At 46.3% G+C, this 20,215-nt stretch overlaps 1 protein-coding gene across 4 annotated transcripts in view; it reads right to left on the bottom strand.

Moving 5' to 3' along the window:
- DNM1L (dynamin 1 like) overlaps positions 1 to 20,215 on the bottom strand; it is a 74,169-nt gene that overhangs the window by 8,959 nt on the left and 44,995 nt on the right. For 2 of the 4 annotated variants that reach the window (XM_029052343.1, XM_029052344.1), the window contains 7 exons: positions 17,824 to 18,030; positions 14,682 to 14,802; positions 13,348 to 13,503; positions 9,438 to 9,527; positions 7,895 to 7,987; positions 6,468 to 6,524; positions 5,371 to 5,439 (listed from right to left, as the gene is read on the bottom strand). In XM_029052343.1, coding sequence (XP_028908176.1) covers positions 5,371 to 5,439; positions 6,468 to 6,524; positions 7,895 to 7,987; positions 9,438 to 9,527; positions 13,348 to 13,503; positions 14,682 to 14,802; positions 17,824 to 18,030 — 793 coding nt within the window. The remainder of the gene's footprint in view (positions 1 to 5,370; positions 5,440 to 6,467; positions 6,525 to 7,894; positions 7,988 to 9,437; positions 9,528 to 13,347; positions 13,504 to 14,681; positions 14,803 to 17,823; positions 18,031 to 20,215) is intronic. The other 2 variants (XM_029052345.1, XM_029052346.1) reach the window with 1 other exon arrangement.

The following is a 20,215-nucleotide window of genomic DNA, read 5'->3' as shown; positions in this document are numbered from 1 at the left end:
TTAGTAAAGTGTTTTGCACACAGTAATTGCTCAATAAATACAATTATTGAATACTGTGTGTAGGCTGTGGACTGTAAGCTCCTTGTCAGCCAGGAACATGTTTGTTTATTGTTCTATGGTACTTTCCCAAGCACTAATTAGTCCTGGGCTCTGCACACAGTAAGCTCTCAATAAAAACGGCTGACTATTGTGTTTTAACTTCCCTTTCTAAACACTTAGAGTACAAAGACACTTTTTCCCTGCTTTCCCAGGGCTTTCAGATCTGAAGCAGGTGAGAGGCAGGACCAATCGGAGAAGCAGCGTGGCTCAGTGGAAAGAGCCCGGGCTTTAGAGTCAGAGGTCATGGGTTCGAATCCCCGCCCGCCACTTGTCAGCTGTGTGACTGTGGGCAAGTCACTTAACTTCTCTGTGCCTCAGTGACCTCATCTGTAAAATGGGGATTAAGACTGGGAGCCCCACGTGGGACAACCTGATTCTCCTGTGTCTACCCCATCGCTTAGAACAGTGCTCTGCACATAGTAAGCGCTTAACAAATACCAACATTATTATTCTTCCCAAATAGTGGGAGCGACAGAAAAAAAAAACCACTGCTAGTAGCAGGGGGTATGGAAGGATAAGTCACTTCACCTGGGCAAGTCACCTAGGCAAATCACTTCACTCCTCGGTGCTTCAGCTACCTCATCTGTAAAACGGGGATGAAGGCTGTGAGCCCCACGTGGGACAACCTGATGGCTTTATATCTACCCCGGCGCTTAGAACAGTGCTTGGCGCAGAATAAGCGCTTAACAAATACCATCGTCATTAGTATTTAGGATGAACAGAGAGTCGGTGTAAATCAACGAAGAGGTAAATGCTAAGAATTACTGTTTGCATGGAAGTACTAGGGGGACAGTTCCAATGATGAAGAGGTCTGCTGTGTGACCCTGGGGAAGTCATTTCAATTCTCCGTGGTTGCCCATTCACCTGCTCAAGCAGAAACTCCTTATCGTCGGCTTTAAAGCACTCGATCACCTTGCCCCCTCCCACCTTACCTCTCGGCCTTCCTCCTACAACCCAGCCCGCACACTTCGCTCCTCTAATACCAACTTACTCACTGTACCTCCATCTCACCTCTCTGGCTGCCAAACTTTCACCCACACCCTGCCTGCCGTCTGGAACATATTCCCTCTTCATATCCAAGGGATAATTACTCTCCCCGCCTTCAAAGCCTCATCCAAGGCACATCTCCGCCAAGAAGCCTTCCCTAAGCCCTTATTTCCCTTTCTCCCACTCTGTGTCACCCTGACATGCTCCCTTTATTCACCCCTCATAAGTTAATACATGGGTTCTTCCCTTACGTACGTATCTTTATACTGATGCTATTGATGCCTCTTTACTTGTTTTGATTGTCCGTCTCTCCCGTTCTAGACTGTGAGCCCGTTGGGGAAGCAGCGTGGCTCAGTGGAAAGAGCCTGGGATTCGGAGTCAGAGGTCGTGGGTTCGATTCCCGGCTCTGCCACTTGTCAGCTGTGTGACTGCGGGCAAGTCACTTAACTCCTCTGTGCCTCAGTTACCTCATCTGTAAAATGGGGATTAACTGTGAGCCTCACGTGGGACGACCCGATTACCCCGTATCTACCCCAGCGCTTAGAACAGTGCTCTGCACATAGTAAGCGCTTAACAAATACCAACATTATTATTAATATTATCATGGGCAGGGATTGTCTCTCCTTGTTGCTGAACTGTACTTTCCAAGCGCTCACTACAGTGCTCTGCACACAGTAAGCGCTCAAAAAATACGACTGAATGATTGAATAATTGATTTACGCGTACTAATATCTGTCTCTCCATCTAGACTGTAAGCACTTTTTGGCTTGGGAACATGTCTACCAACTCTGTTATACTGTGGGCAGGGAATGTGTCTGCTAATTTTGTCATATTGTACTTCCCCAAGCGCTTAGAACAGTCCTCTGCACCCAGCAAGTGGTCAATAAATACGACCGAGTGATAGTTCTCCTGTAATGTGGGGTTTGTGATTGTGAAGAACAGGGACATGGACTGGGGTCAACCTGATTAGCTTGTATCTACCCCAGCGCTTAGAATAGTGCCTAGCACACAATAAACCCTCAACAAATACCATAAAAGAAAAATAATTGCAAAAGGTTCCCGGCAGAGTCCTCCCGAAAGTGCCGGAAGGGCCCTCGTGGCAGGAGAAGGGTGAGATCTCATGGCCTGGACTTCAGGGGCTTTAAAAAATCAGGCCAAGTGTCTGTTAAGGGAAACTCGCATTTTAGGGCCCATCCTGTGTCTCGAGCCATACGCAGGCACGCAATCGTTCCTAACGGTGTCGGCTTCTACCGAGGCCAACACACGACGGCGGGAGGACGTTCCTGAATTCCGTCATGGAGCTCTGTCCGAAACGCGCCGCCAAGCTGTCCAAAACGTGGAGTGAAACTCCCTGTTTCGGTAGTACTGGCTGAAATAATGAAACGGCCAGAGAGCAGATAAAGCAACGGGGATCTGCTCTGGAAGCCGAGTTGATTGTAACAGCTCAAAAAAGTCTCTCTCTACAAGTCACCTTAATTTACTAAACTGAGATTATACTTAAAAAAAGGATTTAATGTCTTAAGCGGTACAGCACGAAACACCGAATAAAGGGGAAAGGAGATAACGGCACATTGTGAGCGTTTAACAGATGCCATTATTATCATTATTATTATAAGCACCATAGCTGTAAATTATTAATATAGTCATTAGTGTATGCTATTAACTTGAACTAGAAATGCGTTATTTAAAATGTGCTCACACGGGACACGGTAAATGCTAAGATAATTAACTGTTTCAGAAACCTAGTCTTTTGTAGATGGTGATTTTAACTGACAATTTCAAGCATCTCCCTAGGTGATTATTAATTCACAGTAACCTAAGTGATAATAGTTAATTTCAGTGATTTTCTTCGTGTAGTTGTGAACCAGACAAAAGGCGGGATAAGAAAGCAGCAAAACATGCGAACAGAACAAAAGCGGCCGGAGGAAAAGCAGCCCAAGAGGGTCTGAAGCAAAAGATTTCCATTTGTAGTTTCTTATCCGTCAATTCAAGAGAGCAGGCAAGAAATGTGGGATCCCCATGCAGATGAATAAAACTGAGGCTTTTAAAATACCAGCGGAGTATTAGCTTGGGCCAGGCTGTATTTCTAAAAAACTAAGGCGGCAAGCGAGAAAATTCTGTCCTTGAGAGCAACACAACTTTTTCAGGAAATGGTCGGAACAAAAAAAATCCTTGGGAACTGGGACATGTCAGGATAGGCAAATGGGTTGGTTATCTAAAAGTCAGGAATGCCTGGCAGGATGCATTGCATAGTTAAAGAAGGAGCGTGGCCTAGTGGTTAGAGCACATGTCTGGGAGTCAGAAGGACCTGGATTCTAATCCTGACTCCGCCACTTGTCTGCTGTGTGACCTTGGACAAGTCACAGTCAGCTCCCTCATCCGTAAAAGGGGGATTAAGATCGTGAGCCTCATGGGGGACACGACCTGTGCGGTCAACCCGATTACCCTGAATTTACTTAGGACAGTGCCTGGCACATAGTAAGCGCTTACATTCTATAAAAGAAAAAAAATTGCAAGACGTTCCTCGGGGAGACCTCTCAGAAGTCCCCGAAGGGCCCCCGGAGACAAGAGAAGGGTGCAACCCCTTAGCCGGCTCTCGGAGAGCTTTGCAAAAATCCCGCCAGGCATTTGAGGGTTGGAGTGAAGCCCACTCTAAATCCACAAGAAGTGGAAGAGCCGACATTTCAGTGAACCCCGGCCTTGCAGAAAAGAGAAGCAGTGAAGCCTGGTGGGAAGAGCGCGTGGCTCTGCCACCCGTCTGCCGGGTGACCTTGGGCAAGTCACCCTTAGTTCCCGAATCTGTAAAATGGGGATTCAATCCTACACCTTCCTCCTCTCTCCTCCAAATGGGCCAGAGTCTCTGAGGATTTTGTATCTACCTCAGCGCTTCGTACAGTGCTTGGCACACAGTAAGCACATAACGGTACCATTCAAAAGATGATTCAAGCACCGCGTTAGTGCCGCTGATGGCAGGGCAGCTATCTGGGGCCGGGCATCCCACTTGACGCTGGCGGAGAGAGAGGGTGACCTCGCTCCTCGGCCCTGAGTTGAAGCTGGTTTCCTGATCAGTCGACAGTAGAGAAGCCACATGGTGCAGTGGATTCAGCCCGGGCCTGGGCGTCAGAAAGTCACGGGTTCTAATCCTGACTCCACCATTTGTCGGTTAATAATAATAATGATAATGTTGGTATTTGTTAAGCGCTTACTATGTGCCGAGCACTGTTCTAAGCGCTGGGGTAGACAGAGGGGAATCAGGTTGTCCCACGTGGGGCTCACAGTCTTAATCCCCATTTTACAGATGAGGGAACTGAGGCACAGAGAAGTTAAGTGACTTGCCCACAGTCACACAGCTGACAAGTGGCAGAGCTGGGATTCAAACTCATGAGCCCTGACTCCAAAGCCCGTGCTCTTTCCACTGAGCCACTCTGCTTCTTGGTCAAGTCACTTCACTTCCTCTGTGCCCCAGTTACCTCATCTATAAAATGGGGATTGAGATGTGAGCCCCATGTGGGGCGGGCATTGTGTCCAACCCGATTTGCTTGTATCCACCCCAGTGCTCAGTACGGTGCCTGAGAGAGCTTACTGTGAGCCCATCATTGGGCAGGGATTGTCTCTGTTGCCGAATTGTACATTCCAAGCACTCAGTACAGTGCTCTGCACATAGTAAGCACTCAATAAATACTACTGAATGAATGAAGACCACAATCATTATTATAATTCCAGTGCTTTGCACACAGTAAGTGCTCACTAAATACCACCGACTGATTGATGAGAGCCCTCGGGGAGACTGCTTTCTACTCCGAGAAGCAGACTGCTTTCTAAGCAGCGTGGCTTAGTGGCGAGGGCACGGGCTTGGGAGGCAGAGGACAAGGGTTCTAATCCCGGCTCGGCCATCTGTCAGCTGTGTGACCTTGGGCAAGCCACTTAACTTCTCTGTGCCTCAGTTCCCTCATCCGGAAAATGGGGATGAAGACGGTGAGCCCCACGTGGGACAACCTGATCACCCTGTATCTTCCCCAGCGCTTAGAACGGTGCTCGGCACATAGTAAGCACTTAACGGGTACCATCATAATTATCAGTACTGGTTTCCAGGGCTTTCCAACGGGCAACGTGTGAGCTCCCGAAGCTTCGTTTCACCGCGCCTGTCCTCAGGAACACAACCGAGCCCACAGGGTTACGTACGGCGCGATCGGTCGCCTACCGGGGCGTCGTTTTCCACACGGCCAAACCTGAGCCCCGGACCACGAATGTGCATGCAGGGCCCGAGGAGGAATCGGAACAGACCTTGCCGTCAGGCTCAGCCGAAGCAGCAGCAGCGAGCTCTGGGGAGGCGGACCCCATAGTCCCAGGAGCCTTAGAAGACGAAAGGAGGCAAGAGATGCAGGGGAAAAAGAAACCAAGGTTGCGATATTATTCCACATTCTACTCGCCTTCCCATCTCCCTGTCGTGGGAATCTGGAACGGATAAAGTAGCGTGGCAGAGAAAGGAGCTTAAGCAGTAACAAGTCACGGCAAGAAGGAAGTGAGCCTTTTTCTCAGCTCCCTCGCTAAGGGTGTCCTTGGGGCTGTCGGTGGGAGGAGAGCCAATTTAGCAACACCATAATTTCCTAATTATTTTTCCAGGGTGGCCTGAAATGCCTTTTATGTAAGGGTTCTCACGGGGTTTGCGAGCGAATATTTTCTCAACTGTGATTATCATTCGTTTGCAAGGGTCCTGGGAAAAACTGAGGGGAAAACTAGAAAAACTTCCACTTTCCCCCTGAATCCCAAAGATTCCTCTTTCAGCTGAGCATCGAGGACTCGATCTCTTGAATCGGTTTGTCTTCGAGGGACTGCAGGAGGTCTATAAATGTATATATCGCTCTATATATTCTATATAACTGTGTTTGATTTATTTCTGTCTCCCCCTCTAGACCGTGAGCTTGTTGTGAGCAGACTGTGTCTGCCGTTGTATTGTACTCTCCCAAGTTCTCAGTACAAAGCTTTGCGCACAGTCAGTGCTCAATAAATATAATTGAATGAATTGAATGGTCTAAAGCAGCCATTTGGGTGTTCAGGTGCAAGTGGTCTCCTGACAGCTTTCGTTCGGTTTTTCCTCTCTCCATCCACCACTTGTTTCATATGGGGACATTTGGGTCTAATGGCATAATTCACACACACACACACACACATACACAAATGTGCAACACCATGGAAAAGTTCGAAATTCTCCTGCTACTCAACCGGTGACTTGGAATCCTTCTAAAAAGCACCTGCTTTCATTTTTTAAATGTTAACGGCGAAGGCTAGCAAATTCTAAAATCAGGACGAGAATCGAGGCTTCTCAGTAAATGGAATCAGGAGAGCGCTGACCACACTTTGAAAGTCACATCTGTTCCTACCTTATCCCTTGGTACAGCTGAAGGCAGGTCTCTGGCTATCCTGTTTCGCCTTTGCTCCTATAAAATAAAACAAAAAACCTTTGAGTATATACCAGATCCAAGGTGCAACCTTCTACTTTCATGTTTCAGAACTGTGGAGGGAGGGGAAGAAGAGTGGGGAAAAGGAAGGCATGAGGGGAGGGAAGGCATGAGGGAAGGGAAGGGATGAGGGAAGGAAAGGGAAGGGATGAGGGGAGGGAAGGGAAGAGATGAGGGAAGGGAAGGGATGAGGGAAGGGAAGGGATGAGGGAAGGGAAGGGATGAGGGAAGGGAAGGGATAAGGAAAGGGAGAGAGGCCAGGGCTGGGGGCGAAGGAAAGAGGGAAAACTTAAGTGCTATTGATACCATACCATGATTGCAGACTAAAACCTCAGCTGGACAGTAAATCTGTTCGCAATCACTCTGGGCCATCATTGCACATTTTAATGTGGCTTTTAAAAACCCCGGCAAGCATTCAAAGCTAGGTTTTGAAAAACTAACTTCTGCGATGCCCGTCTTTTGATTTCTGATAATGCCAGGTTAATCTAGTTACTCTGATGATTTAGAGAAGCAGCGTGGCTCAGTGGAAAGAGCTCGGGTTTGAGAGTCAAAGGTCATGGGTTCCAATCCCGGCTCCGGCCCTTGTCAGCGGGGTGACCTTGGGCAAGTGACTTCACTTTTCTGTGCCTGAGTTCCCTCATCTGTAAATGGGGGATGAAGACTGTGAGCCCCACGTGGAACAACCTGATTACCTTGGATCTATCCCAGCACTTAGAACAGTGCTTGGCACAGAGAAAGCGCTTAACCAATACCAACATTATTATTATTATTATTATTTAAACCCTGCTCCCTACAGCCCATTGGTTAATTCTTTGCTGGGACAGGGGAGCATTATAAATAAGGGTGTGGAGAAGCCTTTATGTGGCTAGATCTGGTGGGATCTTTCTTTTAAGCCCCGTTCAGCCCTTATTATGTGCTAGGCACTGTACTGAGCACTGATGTAGACACCAACAGCACGGCTTAGTGGATCGAGCACGGGGCTGGGAGTCAGAAGGACCTGGGTTCTAATCCCAGGTCCACCACTTGTCTGATGTGTGACCTTGGGCAAGTAACTGAACTTCTGTGCTTCTGTTACTCCATCTGGAAAATGGGGATTAAGACTGTGAGCCCCATTTGGGTCAGGGACTGTGTCCAACCTGATTAGCTTGTATCTACCCCAGTGCTCAGTACGGTGCCTGGCAAATAAGGAGCGCTTAACAAATACCATTAAAAAAATTAGGTGAAGGAATCAGTGCAAAGCATTTCTCTAGTACCAAATACAAATTGGACTGAATCTCTCTCCATGGATCTCTACGGATTCGATTAGTGGAGAAGATTACATTCAGAAACGAAACCAAATTATCTTTTACCTCTATGTTGTTATTCATCAGTCCACAGGCATCGGCGAAGTCCGGATGCTTGGTGTTGATGTAAGCTAATTCAATCGCTACCAAATTATGAACCTGAGAGGAAGAAGAAAACAGAGTTGTGTTAGCCCTCCTGGAATGTATCAGTGTGTTTGCCATTGGGCAAACAACTGTTTATCGTCATACCCGCTAAGCCGACAATGCTGGAAATTCAAGTCTGCCACATTCCGGGTGCTGAGATCTAAAAATATATGTCCCCAAATACCCTGAGTCCACCTAATTCTGGAAATATTGGTTATAATTTAAGAATGTACTCGGCGGTTTAACCAAGTCTTGGATCTCAGTACTTGTATTTTTCTATTAAAACGGTGTCATGCGAACTCAACTATAAATCTCTCAAAAGGCAACTGCTTTCTACAGAATATTATTCATTCAATCGTACTGCGTACAAATACTGCGTACAAAGCACTGTATTAAGAGCTTGGAAAGTATAACTCGGCAACAGATGGAGACAATCCCTATCCAACAATGGGCTCACAGTCTAGAAGAATATTAGGAATTTCTGCAGCTCCTTTACAGTAAGGATCCCACCTCCTCCATTCACCATGCGCTTGCGAGCATCTAGTCAGATCTGCCGTACAAAATGTGTCTTTTTTAGCTAAGGTACCACTAAGGAATCTGGGCCACGTGACATGAGACTTGACATACTGTGACGTGACGTCAGCTGGGATACCACGCGACATGTTGTCAGACACAATGAATAATACAATGGAAGTTTTCCTTAATTCGAGGGTTTGCAGGACTCACTGCCTTCAGTCGTGAAAATGAAGACTATCTCCAGCCTTGACAGTAAAATTGGATGAGTTCTCACTCGCCTAATGCTTCTTTTGTTCAGTTTTGACAAAAAGATAGAGAGTGAGGCAGTGCACTTCCGATTTAAGCCCCTCTTTCCAGATTTCCTGCTAACGCTTTCTCTGTTATCCAGAGATCTCAGAGTTGCGGCCAGCCACCTACTCTGCTTCTGGAGTAACTTTCACCACGCTGCATTTCTAGGGGTAGAATTCTTCTTCCTTTTTGGTAAACGTTTTGGAATATTTGTGAAGACAGTCTGCTAAATAGGGCATTTTACTAGCAACCCTTTTGAATCAATAATGTTTCTAATTGTCAAGATGTTGAACCATACTATGAAATGCATTTAAAAATTGAAAACTGTCCTGCGTTTTCCATTAGCTTAATAGGGCCACATAAACCACAATAACCAACCAAATCACAGTTGCACAAGTTGGCTTTAGCGATCCTTTTGTTATCTGTGTGGACTAACAAACTCAGTTCTCACCACAAAACTCTAGCTATAAGGAGTGGAATAAGATGAGAAATTAACAGTTTTAAAATTTGAGTTAACAGTTCCCCCCCTTTGTACCAACATTAAAAGAAAACAACAAAAAAACCCCACCAAGATACCAGAACAGTTAAATTTAAGGTATTAGGGTAAATCTACAATTTGGATAATTTGATCTTATTCAAAGTAAACATCACCATGGCTTACCATTTCATTTGTAACTGGTAACCTCCTACGCAGAAGACAAGTCACCACTTCAACTATGGCATCATGCAGTTTAGGAAACCTCAGCAATTCCTAAACACATTCAGAGGGAGAAAAGTGTAATTTCTGAGGTTCAAAAGAAAATACAAAGTCAGACCGGAGGCATGAATCGAGTAATCTAAAAGTGACCGGATATTAAAATGCAAATATAAGTGAAAGGACAAATTGAAAGATAATAAATGCAACTGGACAGTCTACCTTTCCTTGGAACCCAAACTTTCAGAATATACCTTGGGAGTAAAACTAACCGTCCTTCCTTCTGCACCTGAGATTTAGCAGTTAAACAGTTTAACTGAACAGCAGTTAAAAGCATACCACCAGTGGGGCAGTGACGCAGTTCATAAAATCCTCCACAAAAATAGCCTCTACCATTATCAACAAGCAACCAGATCCCGGACATGAGTTCTAATCCCAGCTCCGCCACTTGTCTGCTGTGTGACCTTGGGCAAGTCACTTCACTTCTCTGGGCCTCATCCGTAAAATGGGGATTAAGTCTGTGAGCCCCATGGGGACAGGGACTGTATCCAACCTGATCATCTTGTATCTATCCTAGTGCTTACAACAGTCCCTGGCACGTAGTAAGTGCTGAACAAATACTATATATATGAGAAACATTATTTAAGTTTAACATAGAGTTCCTGAAGTTTAACATACCTTTAGGGACCGGAAGTGAATGTCACCACATTCAATTGAAATTACAGAAAAACTTGAAACACAGAACATCTGAAATATCACACTGGGTTCATTCATTCAACGGTATTTATGTGCAGAGCACTGGGTCAGACCAGTGATCTGACCTGCCCATTAACTGGCCACTGACAATGGTAACAAAGGAAACTTGGAATAATAAAGATGGTATTTGTCATTACTATGTGTCAATCACTGTTCTAAGCATTGGGGTAGATACAAGGAATTCAGGTTGTCCCACGTGGGGCTCACGGTCTTAATCCCCATTTGATAGTTGCGGTAACTGAGGCCCAGAGAAGTGAAGTGACTTGCCCAAAGTCACACGGCTGATAAGTGGCGGAGCCGGGATTAGAACCCACGACCTCTGGCTCCGAAGCCCGGGCTCTTTCCACTAAGCCACACTGCTTCCCTAAGAATTCCATTACTGGACGAAAGAAACTCAGAGTTGCTTATGCATCACCAACAGGGCTACTCTCCCTTTCCCCCGAAAAAAGTAATCCATCTATCTTCTCTCTTTTGAACCTGTTTATGCCCTTCCCAAAATACTGTAAACAGTATTCCAGATCGCTCTCCCTATTCCTGAAAACAATTTTCTTAGAGATAATAATAATGATGGCATTTATTAAGGGCTTACTATGTGTTAAACACTGTTCTAAGCGCCGGGGGATACAATAATAATAATAATGTTGGTATTTGTTAAGCGCTTACTGTGTGCAGAGCACTGTTCTAAGCGCTGGGGTAAGCACAGTGGAATCAGGTTGTCCCACGTGGGGCTCACAGTCTTCGTCCCCATTTTACAGATGAGGTAACTGAGGCACAGAGAAGTTAAGTGACTTGCCCATAGTCACAGTTGACAAGTGGCAGAGCTGGGATTCGAACTCATGACCTCTGACTCCAAAGCCCATGCTCTTTCCACTGAGCCACGCTGCTTCTCTACAAGGTGATCGGGTTGTCCCACGTGGGGCTAACAGTCTTCATCCCCATTTTAATAATAATAATAATACCAATGTCGGTATTTGTTAAGCGCTTACTATGTGCCAAGCACTGTTCTAAGCACTGGGGGGGATACAAGGTCATCAGGTTGTTCCACGTAGGGCTCACAGTCTTCATCCCCACTTTCCAGAGAAGTGAAGTGACTTGCCCAAGGTCACACAGCTGACAAGCGGCAGAGCCGGCATTAGAACCCATGACCTTTGACTCCCAAGCCCGGGCTCTTTCCACTGAGCCACAGAGATCTCGATTTTATGAATGGATTTAAATTCCTCAAGTAAATTTAAGGTGGACTTCCACAAGGAGGTTCTGATATACGCAGCCCTCTTATTCAAAGCCTGTACACACAAACACACACATTCACACACTTTCACTTCCCATTATTGAATTTAATTTCCAAATGTTGTTGGTTCAGATATGCCATGCCCAAACTACTTCAAGTGTTCCAATATGTATTACTGAGGCAGGAAAAGCCTCATGGTCTGTTATTTGAAGATTATTTGTCTTTTTAGCTTCAGTAAGGGGTACGATTTTTCAATTCAAAGGAATTTTGTTCAGAGTGACAACAAAATCCCTGAAGAATAAACCACATCTTGCTAGGAAAACACTCTCAAACAGCCCCCTCCTGTTTTACCTTGCTGATTTCCTAGTGCGACCCAGCTCGCACACTTGGTTCCTCTAATGCCAACCTACTCGCTGAACCTCGATCTCATCTTTCTCACCACCTACCCCTTGCCCGTATCCTCCCTCCGGCCTGAAACACTCACCCCCTTCATGTATGACAGACCACACTCTTCCCCACCTAAGCCCTCATTTCACCTACTCCCTCTCCCTTCTGTGAGAGGATTAGTAATGTTGGTATTTGTTAAGCGTTTACTAGGTGCACAGCACTGTTCTAAGCACTGGGGTAGATACAGGGTAATCAGGTTGTCCCACATGAGGCTAACAGTCTTCATCCCCATTTTTACAGATGAGGGAACTGAGGCCCAGAGAAGTGAAGTGACTTGCCCACGGTCACACAGCTGACAAGTGGCAGAGAACTTGAAATCCATCCCCCCGTCAGCCCCACAGCAATGATGTACATATAACTGTGCTCTAGCGCTTAGAACAGTGCTCTGCACATAGTAAGCGCTTAACAAATGCCATCATTATTATTATTATATGTGTTTTGTTATTTTTTAATATCTGTCACCCCTCTAGACCCCAAGGTCTTTGGGAGGAGGGAACGCGTCTACCAACTCTGTTATTCTGAAGTGCTTGATACACTGCTTTACGCATCTTGATTGAAGTAATACGATTTGAACATAATTCCTTGCTAACCTGAAGAGCTTTGGTACAGTTCCTTAGCTGACTCTGCTTGTGTATGTGTGAGGGGGAAGTGGGGCGTCTAAAGGACAGTGTTAGATAATAAAAATAATCGCAATAGTTGTTCAGCCTCATGTGTCAAACACTGTAAGAAATGCTGCTGAACAGAACCCGGGCCCCACGGGGGTCTCAGTGACTAAGTAGGAAGGAGAACAGTTATTGAATCCCTATTTTACAGAAGAGGAAACGGAGCCACAAAGAAGTGAAGTGACTTTTCCAAGGTCATTCAGCAGGCAACTGGCAGAGCACCAGGTCCTCTGACTCCCAAGCCTGTGCTTTTTCCACTAGGCCATGCTGCTTTGGAAATAGAAGAAGTGCGGCCTCCCCTAACACTCAGTATCGCGAGGTACAAAGAGAAGTCCCTCAGGAGTCCGTGCTTAAATGCCATTAAAAAAAAAAAAGCTCTTAATTCTCTATCCCCAGTAACACCAATCCTAAATTCCAGAGCACCCAGTGCTTGTATTTGACATGGGCAAAGAGAACAGAGGGAGAAAAAACCCTTCTCAAGGGTAGAAGTGATAATATTAATCATAATTGCGGTATTTGTAAAGCGCCTACTGTGGGCCGGGCACTAAGGCCTGGGGTGGATACGATCAAATCGGGTTGGACACAGTCCCTGTCCCACGTGTGGCTCAACAGTCTCGATCTCCATTTTACAGATGAGGTAACCGAGGCCCAGGGAAATGAAGTGACTGGCCCGAGGCCCCACAGCAGACAGGTGGCGGAACCGGGATTAGAACCCGTGACCTGCTGACCCCCAGGTCCTTGCACTATCCACTACGCCGTGCTGCTTCTCTATTCACCTACGTACCTGGGTACTGTAATTGCTACAGTGCTGGATAATCCTTTGCATTTCCTCATGAACCAGCTCCACGCAGCGTAAACTGGGTTCTTCAAGGCGTTTGATTTGCCGCTTGACCAGTAATTCAAATGAGACCTCGGGCACGAACAAGGCCGGACGAGGACCCTGGGAAAAAGTTCCAAATCAGACACCCTCCACGGCTGCCCGGCAGAGGAAAACGCAGAACCAAAGCCAGCGAGAGACACGGTTCGGAGACTACTCGGTGATTCATTCATTCAGTCGTTCAATAGTATTTATTGAGTGCTTACTACGTGCAGAGCACTGTACTAGGCGCTTGGAATTTACAATTCGGCAACAGATAGAGACAATCCTTGCCCAATTACGGGCTCACCGTCTAAACAAAATAAATAGGGTAATAAAAATCTATACAAATGAGCCCAGCGCGGAGGGGAAGGGAGAGGGGGAGGAGCAGAGGGAAAGGGGGCTTAGCTGAGGGGAGGTGAAGGGGGGGAGGGAGCAGAGGGTGGAGGGGGAGCAGAAGGAGCAGAGGGAAAAGGGGAAGCTCAGTCTGGGAAGGCCCCTTGGAGGAGGTGAGCTCTCATTAGGGCTTTGAAGAGGGGAAGAGAGTTAGTTTGGGGGAGGTGAGGAGGGAGGGCGTTCCAGGACAGCGGGAGGACGTGGGCCAGGGGTCGACAAGGGGATAGGCGAGAACAGGGGACGGTGAGGAGGTGGGCGGTGGACAAGCGGAGCCTACGAGGTGGGCAGTGGAAAGAGAGAAGGGAGGAGAGGTAGGAGGGGGCAAGGGGATGGACAGCCTCGAAGCCCAGAGTGAAGAGTTACCGTTTCGTGTGGAGGCTGATAGGCAACCACTGGAAGTTTTTAAGGAAAGGAGTGACATGCCCAGAGCGTTTCTGCAGGAAGATGAGCCGGGCAGCGGAATGAAGAATAGACTGGAGGGGTGAGAGACAGGAGGAAGGGAGATCGGAGAGAAGGCTGACACAATCATCCAGCCGGGATATCATGAGAGCTTGTACCAGTACGATAGCCGTTCGGATGGAGAGGAAAGGGCGGATCTTGGCGATATTGTAAAGTCATTGGGCAGGGATTGTCTCTGTTGCCAAATTGTATATTCCAAGCCCTTAGTTCAGTGCTCTGCACATAGTAAGCAATCAATAAATACTACTGAATGAATGAATAAACGGGGAATAAAAGCAGAAAAGTTGATCCTCCAACTTCTCGGCCTGAAGGCCCCGAATGGACGTTTCCCCACGGAAAGAGTTCAGTTGGTAAAGAACAAACAGAGCTCATTAGGAATGAGACCCAAAGCTTGACCGAATACTTACGGTGGCATTTCTGATGGCGGTCAAAATATCAATAGTGTTAAGGCCACCAAGTGGGTCAACTGATTCTAGTGTTCGCCCGAAGGTCTCGTGGAAAATATAACATATTCTAGCACCGCCGCATCTGAAAAAAATCAATAAAACCACAAAACACTAGGGTTATAATAAAGGGAAGGGATTGGTTTTCCATTCTTTTCCGCAAGTCATAAGAACGCTTTGGCTACAGGAGCTCTCAATCCAGCAGTCTAGTGGATAGATATCGGGCCTGGGAGTCAGAAGGACCTGGGTTCTAATTCCGGCTCTGCCACTTGTCTGCTGAGTGACCTTGGGCCAGTCACTTCACTTCTCTGTGCCTCAGTTATCTCACCTGTAAAACAGGGATTAAGATTGGGAGCCCCGTGTGGGACAGGGACAGTGTCCACCTGATTAACTTGTATCTACCCCGCGCTCAGAACAGTCCCCGGCACATAGCAAGCGCCTAACAAATACCATTATTATTGTTGAGCACTTACTGTATGCCAAGCACTGTAACTGTAATAACAATAGTAACGATGATGATAATACAATTTGTGGTATCTCTTGCCGAGCACTGGGGTAGATTTCTGTTTTGTTTTGTTGTCTGTCTCCCCCGTTTAGACTGTGAGCTCGCTGTTGGGCAGGGATTGTCTCTATCTTTTGTCGAATATGTACAAGCACTCAGTACAGTGTTCTGCACATAGTATGTGCTCAATAAATACAACTGAATGAATGAATGAATTCCAGTTACTCAGTTCCAGTTACTCAGGTTGGACCCAGTCCCTGTCCCATTTGGGGACTTCCATCTAAGCAGGAATACTAATAATAATAATGCTGGCATTTGTAAGCGCTATGTGCAAAGCACTGTTCTAAGCGCTGGGTGATCAGGTTGTCCCACGTGGGGCTCACAGTTTTAATATTCATTTTGCAGATGAAGTTACTAAGGCACAGAGACCGTGAAGTGACTTGCCCAAAGTCACACACACCTGGCAAGCGGCAGAGCCGGGACTGGAACCCATGACCTCTGTCTGACTCCCAAGCCCGGGCTCTTTCCACTGAGCCACACTGCTTCTCTGAACAGGTACTGAATCCCCATTTTATAGATGAGGGATCCAAGGCACAGAGAAGTTAAGTGACTCGGCCAAGGTCACACAGCAGATGAGCTAAGGTACACATCCCACTCCTCAAAGGCTAACCTACTCGTTCTACCTCCATCTCATCTACCGTGTTGCCAACCCCATTCCCTCATCCTGCCTCTGGTCTGGAATTCCCTCCCCCCTCACGCCTGACAGCCGACCACTCTCCCCACCTTCCAAGCCCTACATAAAGAACATCTCCTCTAAGAAGCCTCCTCCCACTATGCCCCAATTTCTCCCTTAATTTTGCCTCTGCTCTTGGATCCATGCCCTTTAAGCACCTGATAGCCACCCATCCCCAACCCCACAGCAATTATCTACGTATCTTTATACTCTCCTCTTTTCCCTATCTGTAATCTTTCCAAATGTCTGTCTTCCCCTCTAGACTGTAAGCTCCTTGAGGGCAGGAATCATGTCTACTGATTCAACTGTACCCTTCCAAGTGCTTAGTAGAAAAAGTGCTCAATAAATAGTATGAACTAATTCTGCCATGAAAATTCTCCAAAGGTCTCATGTGAGACCAGAAGTAGAAATCCCAGATATCCCTTCTACTTCCTCCAGCTTTGGGGATATTTAGTACAGTGTTCCGCACAAAGTAAGAGCTGAGTACATACCACTGATAGATTCGTCCTCATCGACAGCATTTAATGAGGGCCTACAGTAAGAAGAACCCTGGCATCAGGGGGCTTGGACACAGCCTCAATGGAACCGGGCAAACTGGACTCTCCCTTCATTGACATTATTATTATTAATAGTCATTTTAAAATAATTCTTATAATCATGGAATTTGTTAAGTGCTTATTTTGTGCCAAGCCCCTTGTAAGCCCTGGGATAGATAAAAGTTAATCAGGTCAGACAGTCCCAATGCCACAGAGGGCTTCCATTCTAAATTGGAGGGAGAACAGATACTGAATCCCCATTTTGCAAGTGAGAAATGTGAGGCACCGAAAAGTGCAATGATTCTTAAGAAGCAATGACCTTGACTCTATTTGTAGACTCCCCAAATTGCACAGACGGACCAGCGGGAACCGTGAAAGGGAGAACGAACGTCATGGCTTTCTCTCCAACGTCCTCATTGAACTACTCTAAGCTTGTAGTTATAGGCAGGGAATGCGTCTACCAACCTGTCGCACTGTACTCTTCTAAGGGCTTAGGACTGTGCTTTGCACACCGTAAGCGCTCAATAAATACCACGGATTGACTGAATTGCAGTCGGTCTCAGCCTGACCTACTCTCCGGCCCATTCCCTCTGACCATCAGCCCACCCGCAGCATCGCACTAATGACCGCAGCCAAGCCCTGCTGTACACAGACGCTGTAGAAATGTTAGACGTAGACGATGGGAGACCAAATTCATCATCTCGCCTCCTCCGGAGAAGTCAGTGGACGCATCCCCTTTCTTCTCACCTGAAAGCACTCTTGAAAGCAGTCAATCACCTCGCCCTCTCTTACCTCACCCCGCTACTCTCCTGCTATAACCCAGCCGCACCCTTTACTCCTCTAATGCTAGCCTTCTCACCGCACCTCCATCTCATCTATCTCGTCGCCGACCTCTCAGCCACGTCCTGCCTCTGGCCCGGAACGCCCTCCCTCCTCAAATCCAACTGACAATGACTCTCCCTCACTTCAAAGCCTAAATGAAGGCACACCAAGAGGCCTTCCCTAAGCCCTACGTTCCTTTTCTCCCGCACCCTTCTGCGTCATCCTGACTTCTCCCTTTATTCATCCCCCCTCCCAGCCCCGCACTTAGGTCCATATCTGTCATTTATTTATTTCTATTAATGTCTCTCTCTCCCCACAGACTGTAAGTTCACTGAGGGCAGGGAACGTGTCTTTTATATTGTTATATTGTACTCTGTCAAGAGCTCAGCACAGTGCTCTGCACACAGTATGTGCTCAGTGAACACAGCTGACTGATTGACCGAAAGGACAATGGTGGAGGAAGGCGGGGAACGGAATTCCTAAACAGCGTAGGGCAATTTAAAGAAGTCTTACAGTTCAGACGTTTCTATGTATTTTGCCGTTCCTTCTATAGTGTTGCAATATTCTGTGGCGAATTTGGTAATAAGCTGAAGTAAAGTTGCACTCTTGTCATCTACTGGCTCGCCGTAGCTGTTTAGAAGAGACTGATACTGAGCAGCTAGAACATTTATTCTTGTTTTCAGTTCTGGCAAGCAATCCCGGATATGATGCATCAATAACCTGTAAGGACATAATGTATTCTTAGATGATACAACTTCCCAAATTCCCCCTGGGCGCATCACATGACGTTGCAGAGACTGGAGTGCTGGATACACGGAAGCAGGTCACAGTTCTGAAGTGGGAAACGAAGAAATGAAATATTCCAAAGACCTGAGGGTCCTCTGACATACAAATTCAGAGCGACTGAAGTGCCTGATATATGGAAACAGGTCACAGTTCTGAAATCGGAACCGAAGAAAAGAAATATTCCAAAGGCCTGAGAGACCTACGACATAAAACGTCTTCGACTGAACTTCAGGGACCAATTCTTCCATCTTTTTCCCCATGTATGGGATTTTGAATTGGGTTACATTTTCTACCATCTGTAATTTAGAGAATCGTGTAGTAGCACAGTTCCCTTTTCTCAAAGGACTTTGATTTAAGCATTAATAAGTATTTCTGAGAGTAGTGAGATTTAGAAAAGCAGCGTGGCTCAGTGGAAAGAGTCCGGGCTTGGGAGTCAGAGGTCATGGGTTCAAATCCCGGCTCTGTCACTTGTCAGCTGTGTGACTGTGGGCAAGTCACTTAACTTCTCTGGGCCTCGGTTCCCTCATCTGTAAAATGGGGATTAACTGTGAGCCTCAGGTGGGACAACCTGAATTCCCTGTATCTACCCCAGCGATTAGAACAGTGCTCTGCACACAGTAAGCGCTTAACAAATACCAACATTATTATTATTATTATTGCAGTTTCATATTTCTTTTAATAATGGGGGCGGTACACTGCAAATAAATAAAGCAACTTGGTAATATTTTACCATTGTTAGGTCAAATAATTTTCATACAGTAGCTGTGGAGAAATTTGCCCCAACTCTATAATGGGGGCTCGAGACGGATATTTTAAGAAAATTAAAGGATATTAAAAATTATACCTCGGACAAGCCTATTTAATTTGCCTTGGTAACAGTTGCTATGTGACCAGATGTAAGCCATGTAAATGTTTCTCAAAGGAACTGACTCATCTGATCTAATTCTCTATCATTTTATTTCTTCATTTCATTCGATTATCTTTCAGGCTGGATGGACAGTACAACAAAAATGGATTATTCAATGTTTAATCAAACCAAGTCCATCAGGATGAGAATCTAATTTTAGAGAGGGGATAAGGAGAGGGATGAGGGAGGGAACATGAAACTCTCTTTACTTTCACAGATCCAGCTTTGACTCTGGCTACAAATACCTTGCACCTTGAATTTCTTCCTCTTCTTGGGAGGAGAGAGAGAGATCTGAAAGCCTTTTACTTATTAGATCGTATTTATTGAGTGCTTACTGTATGCAGAGCATATACTAAGCACGTGAGAAACTACAATATAACAATAGACAGACACATTCCCTGCCCACAATGAGCATTTTATAGATGAGGTAACTGAGGCCCAAAGGGAAGTGATTTGCCCAAGGTCATTCAGCAGAAGTGGCAGAGTCAGGATCAGAACCCAGGTTCTGCTGACTCCTAGGCCGTGCTCTATCCATTTCTCCCAAGTGCTTAATTCAGTGCTTTGCATCCAATAAATACGACTGAATAATAATGGTGGCATTTGTTAAGCGCTTACTATGTGCAGAGCACTGTTCTAAGCGCTGGAGTAGACACAGGAGAATCAGGTTGTCCCACGTGGGGTTCACAGTCTTAATCCCCATTTTACAGATGAGGTAACTGAGGCACAGGGAAGTTAAGTGACTTGCCCACAGTCACACAGCTGACAAGTGGCAGAGCGGGGATTCGAACCCATGACCTCTGACTCCAAAGCCCGTGCTCTTTCCATTGAGCCATGCTGCTTCTGTAAGCACTGTTCTACTCGCTGGGGGGATACAAGCTGATCAGGATGTCCCACGTGGGGCTCCCAGTCTTCATCCCTATTTTCCAGATGAGGTAACTGAGGCCCAGAGAAGTGAAGTGACTTACCCAAAGTCACACAGCTGGCAAGCGGCGGAGCCGGGATTAGAACCCATGACGTCTGACTCCCAAGCCCGGGCTCTTGCCACTGAGCCACGAGAGACTGAATGAATGAATGTAAAATGGGGTTTAAATCTGTGAGCCCCATGTGGGGCAGGGACTTATTATCTACCCCAGCTCTTAGAACAGTGCTTGACACATACTAAGCGTTTAACAAATAACATGATTATTATTATTATTTTTATTATTTGCATCA

This window comes from Ornithorhynchus anatinus, chromosome 2 (assembly GCF_004115215.2).
Source record: "Ornithorhynchus anatinus isolate Pmale09 chromosome 2, mOrnAna1.pri.v4, whole genome shotgun sequence".
Lineage (NCBI taxonomy): Eukaryota > Metazoa > Chordata > Mammalia > Monotremata > Ornithorhynchidae > Ornithorhynchus > Ornithorhynchus anatinus.
The sequence above is the reverse complement of the archived record's forward strand: the minus strand, read 5'-3'. Positions and strand labels throughout refer to the sequence as shown.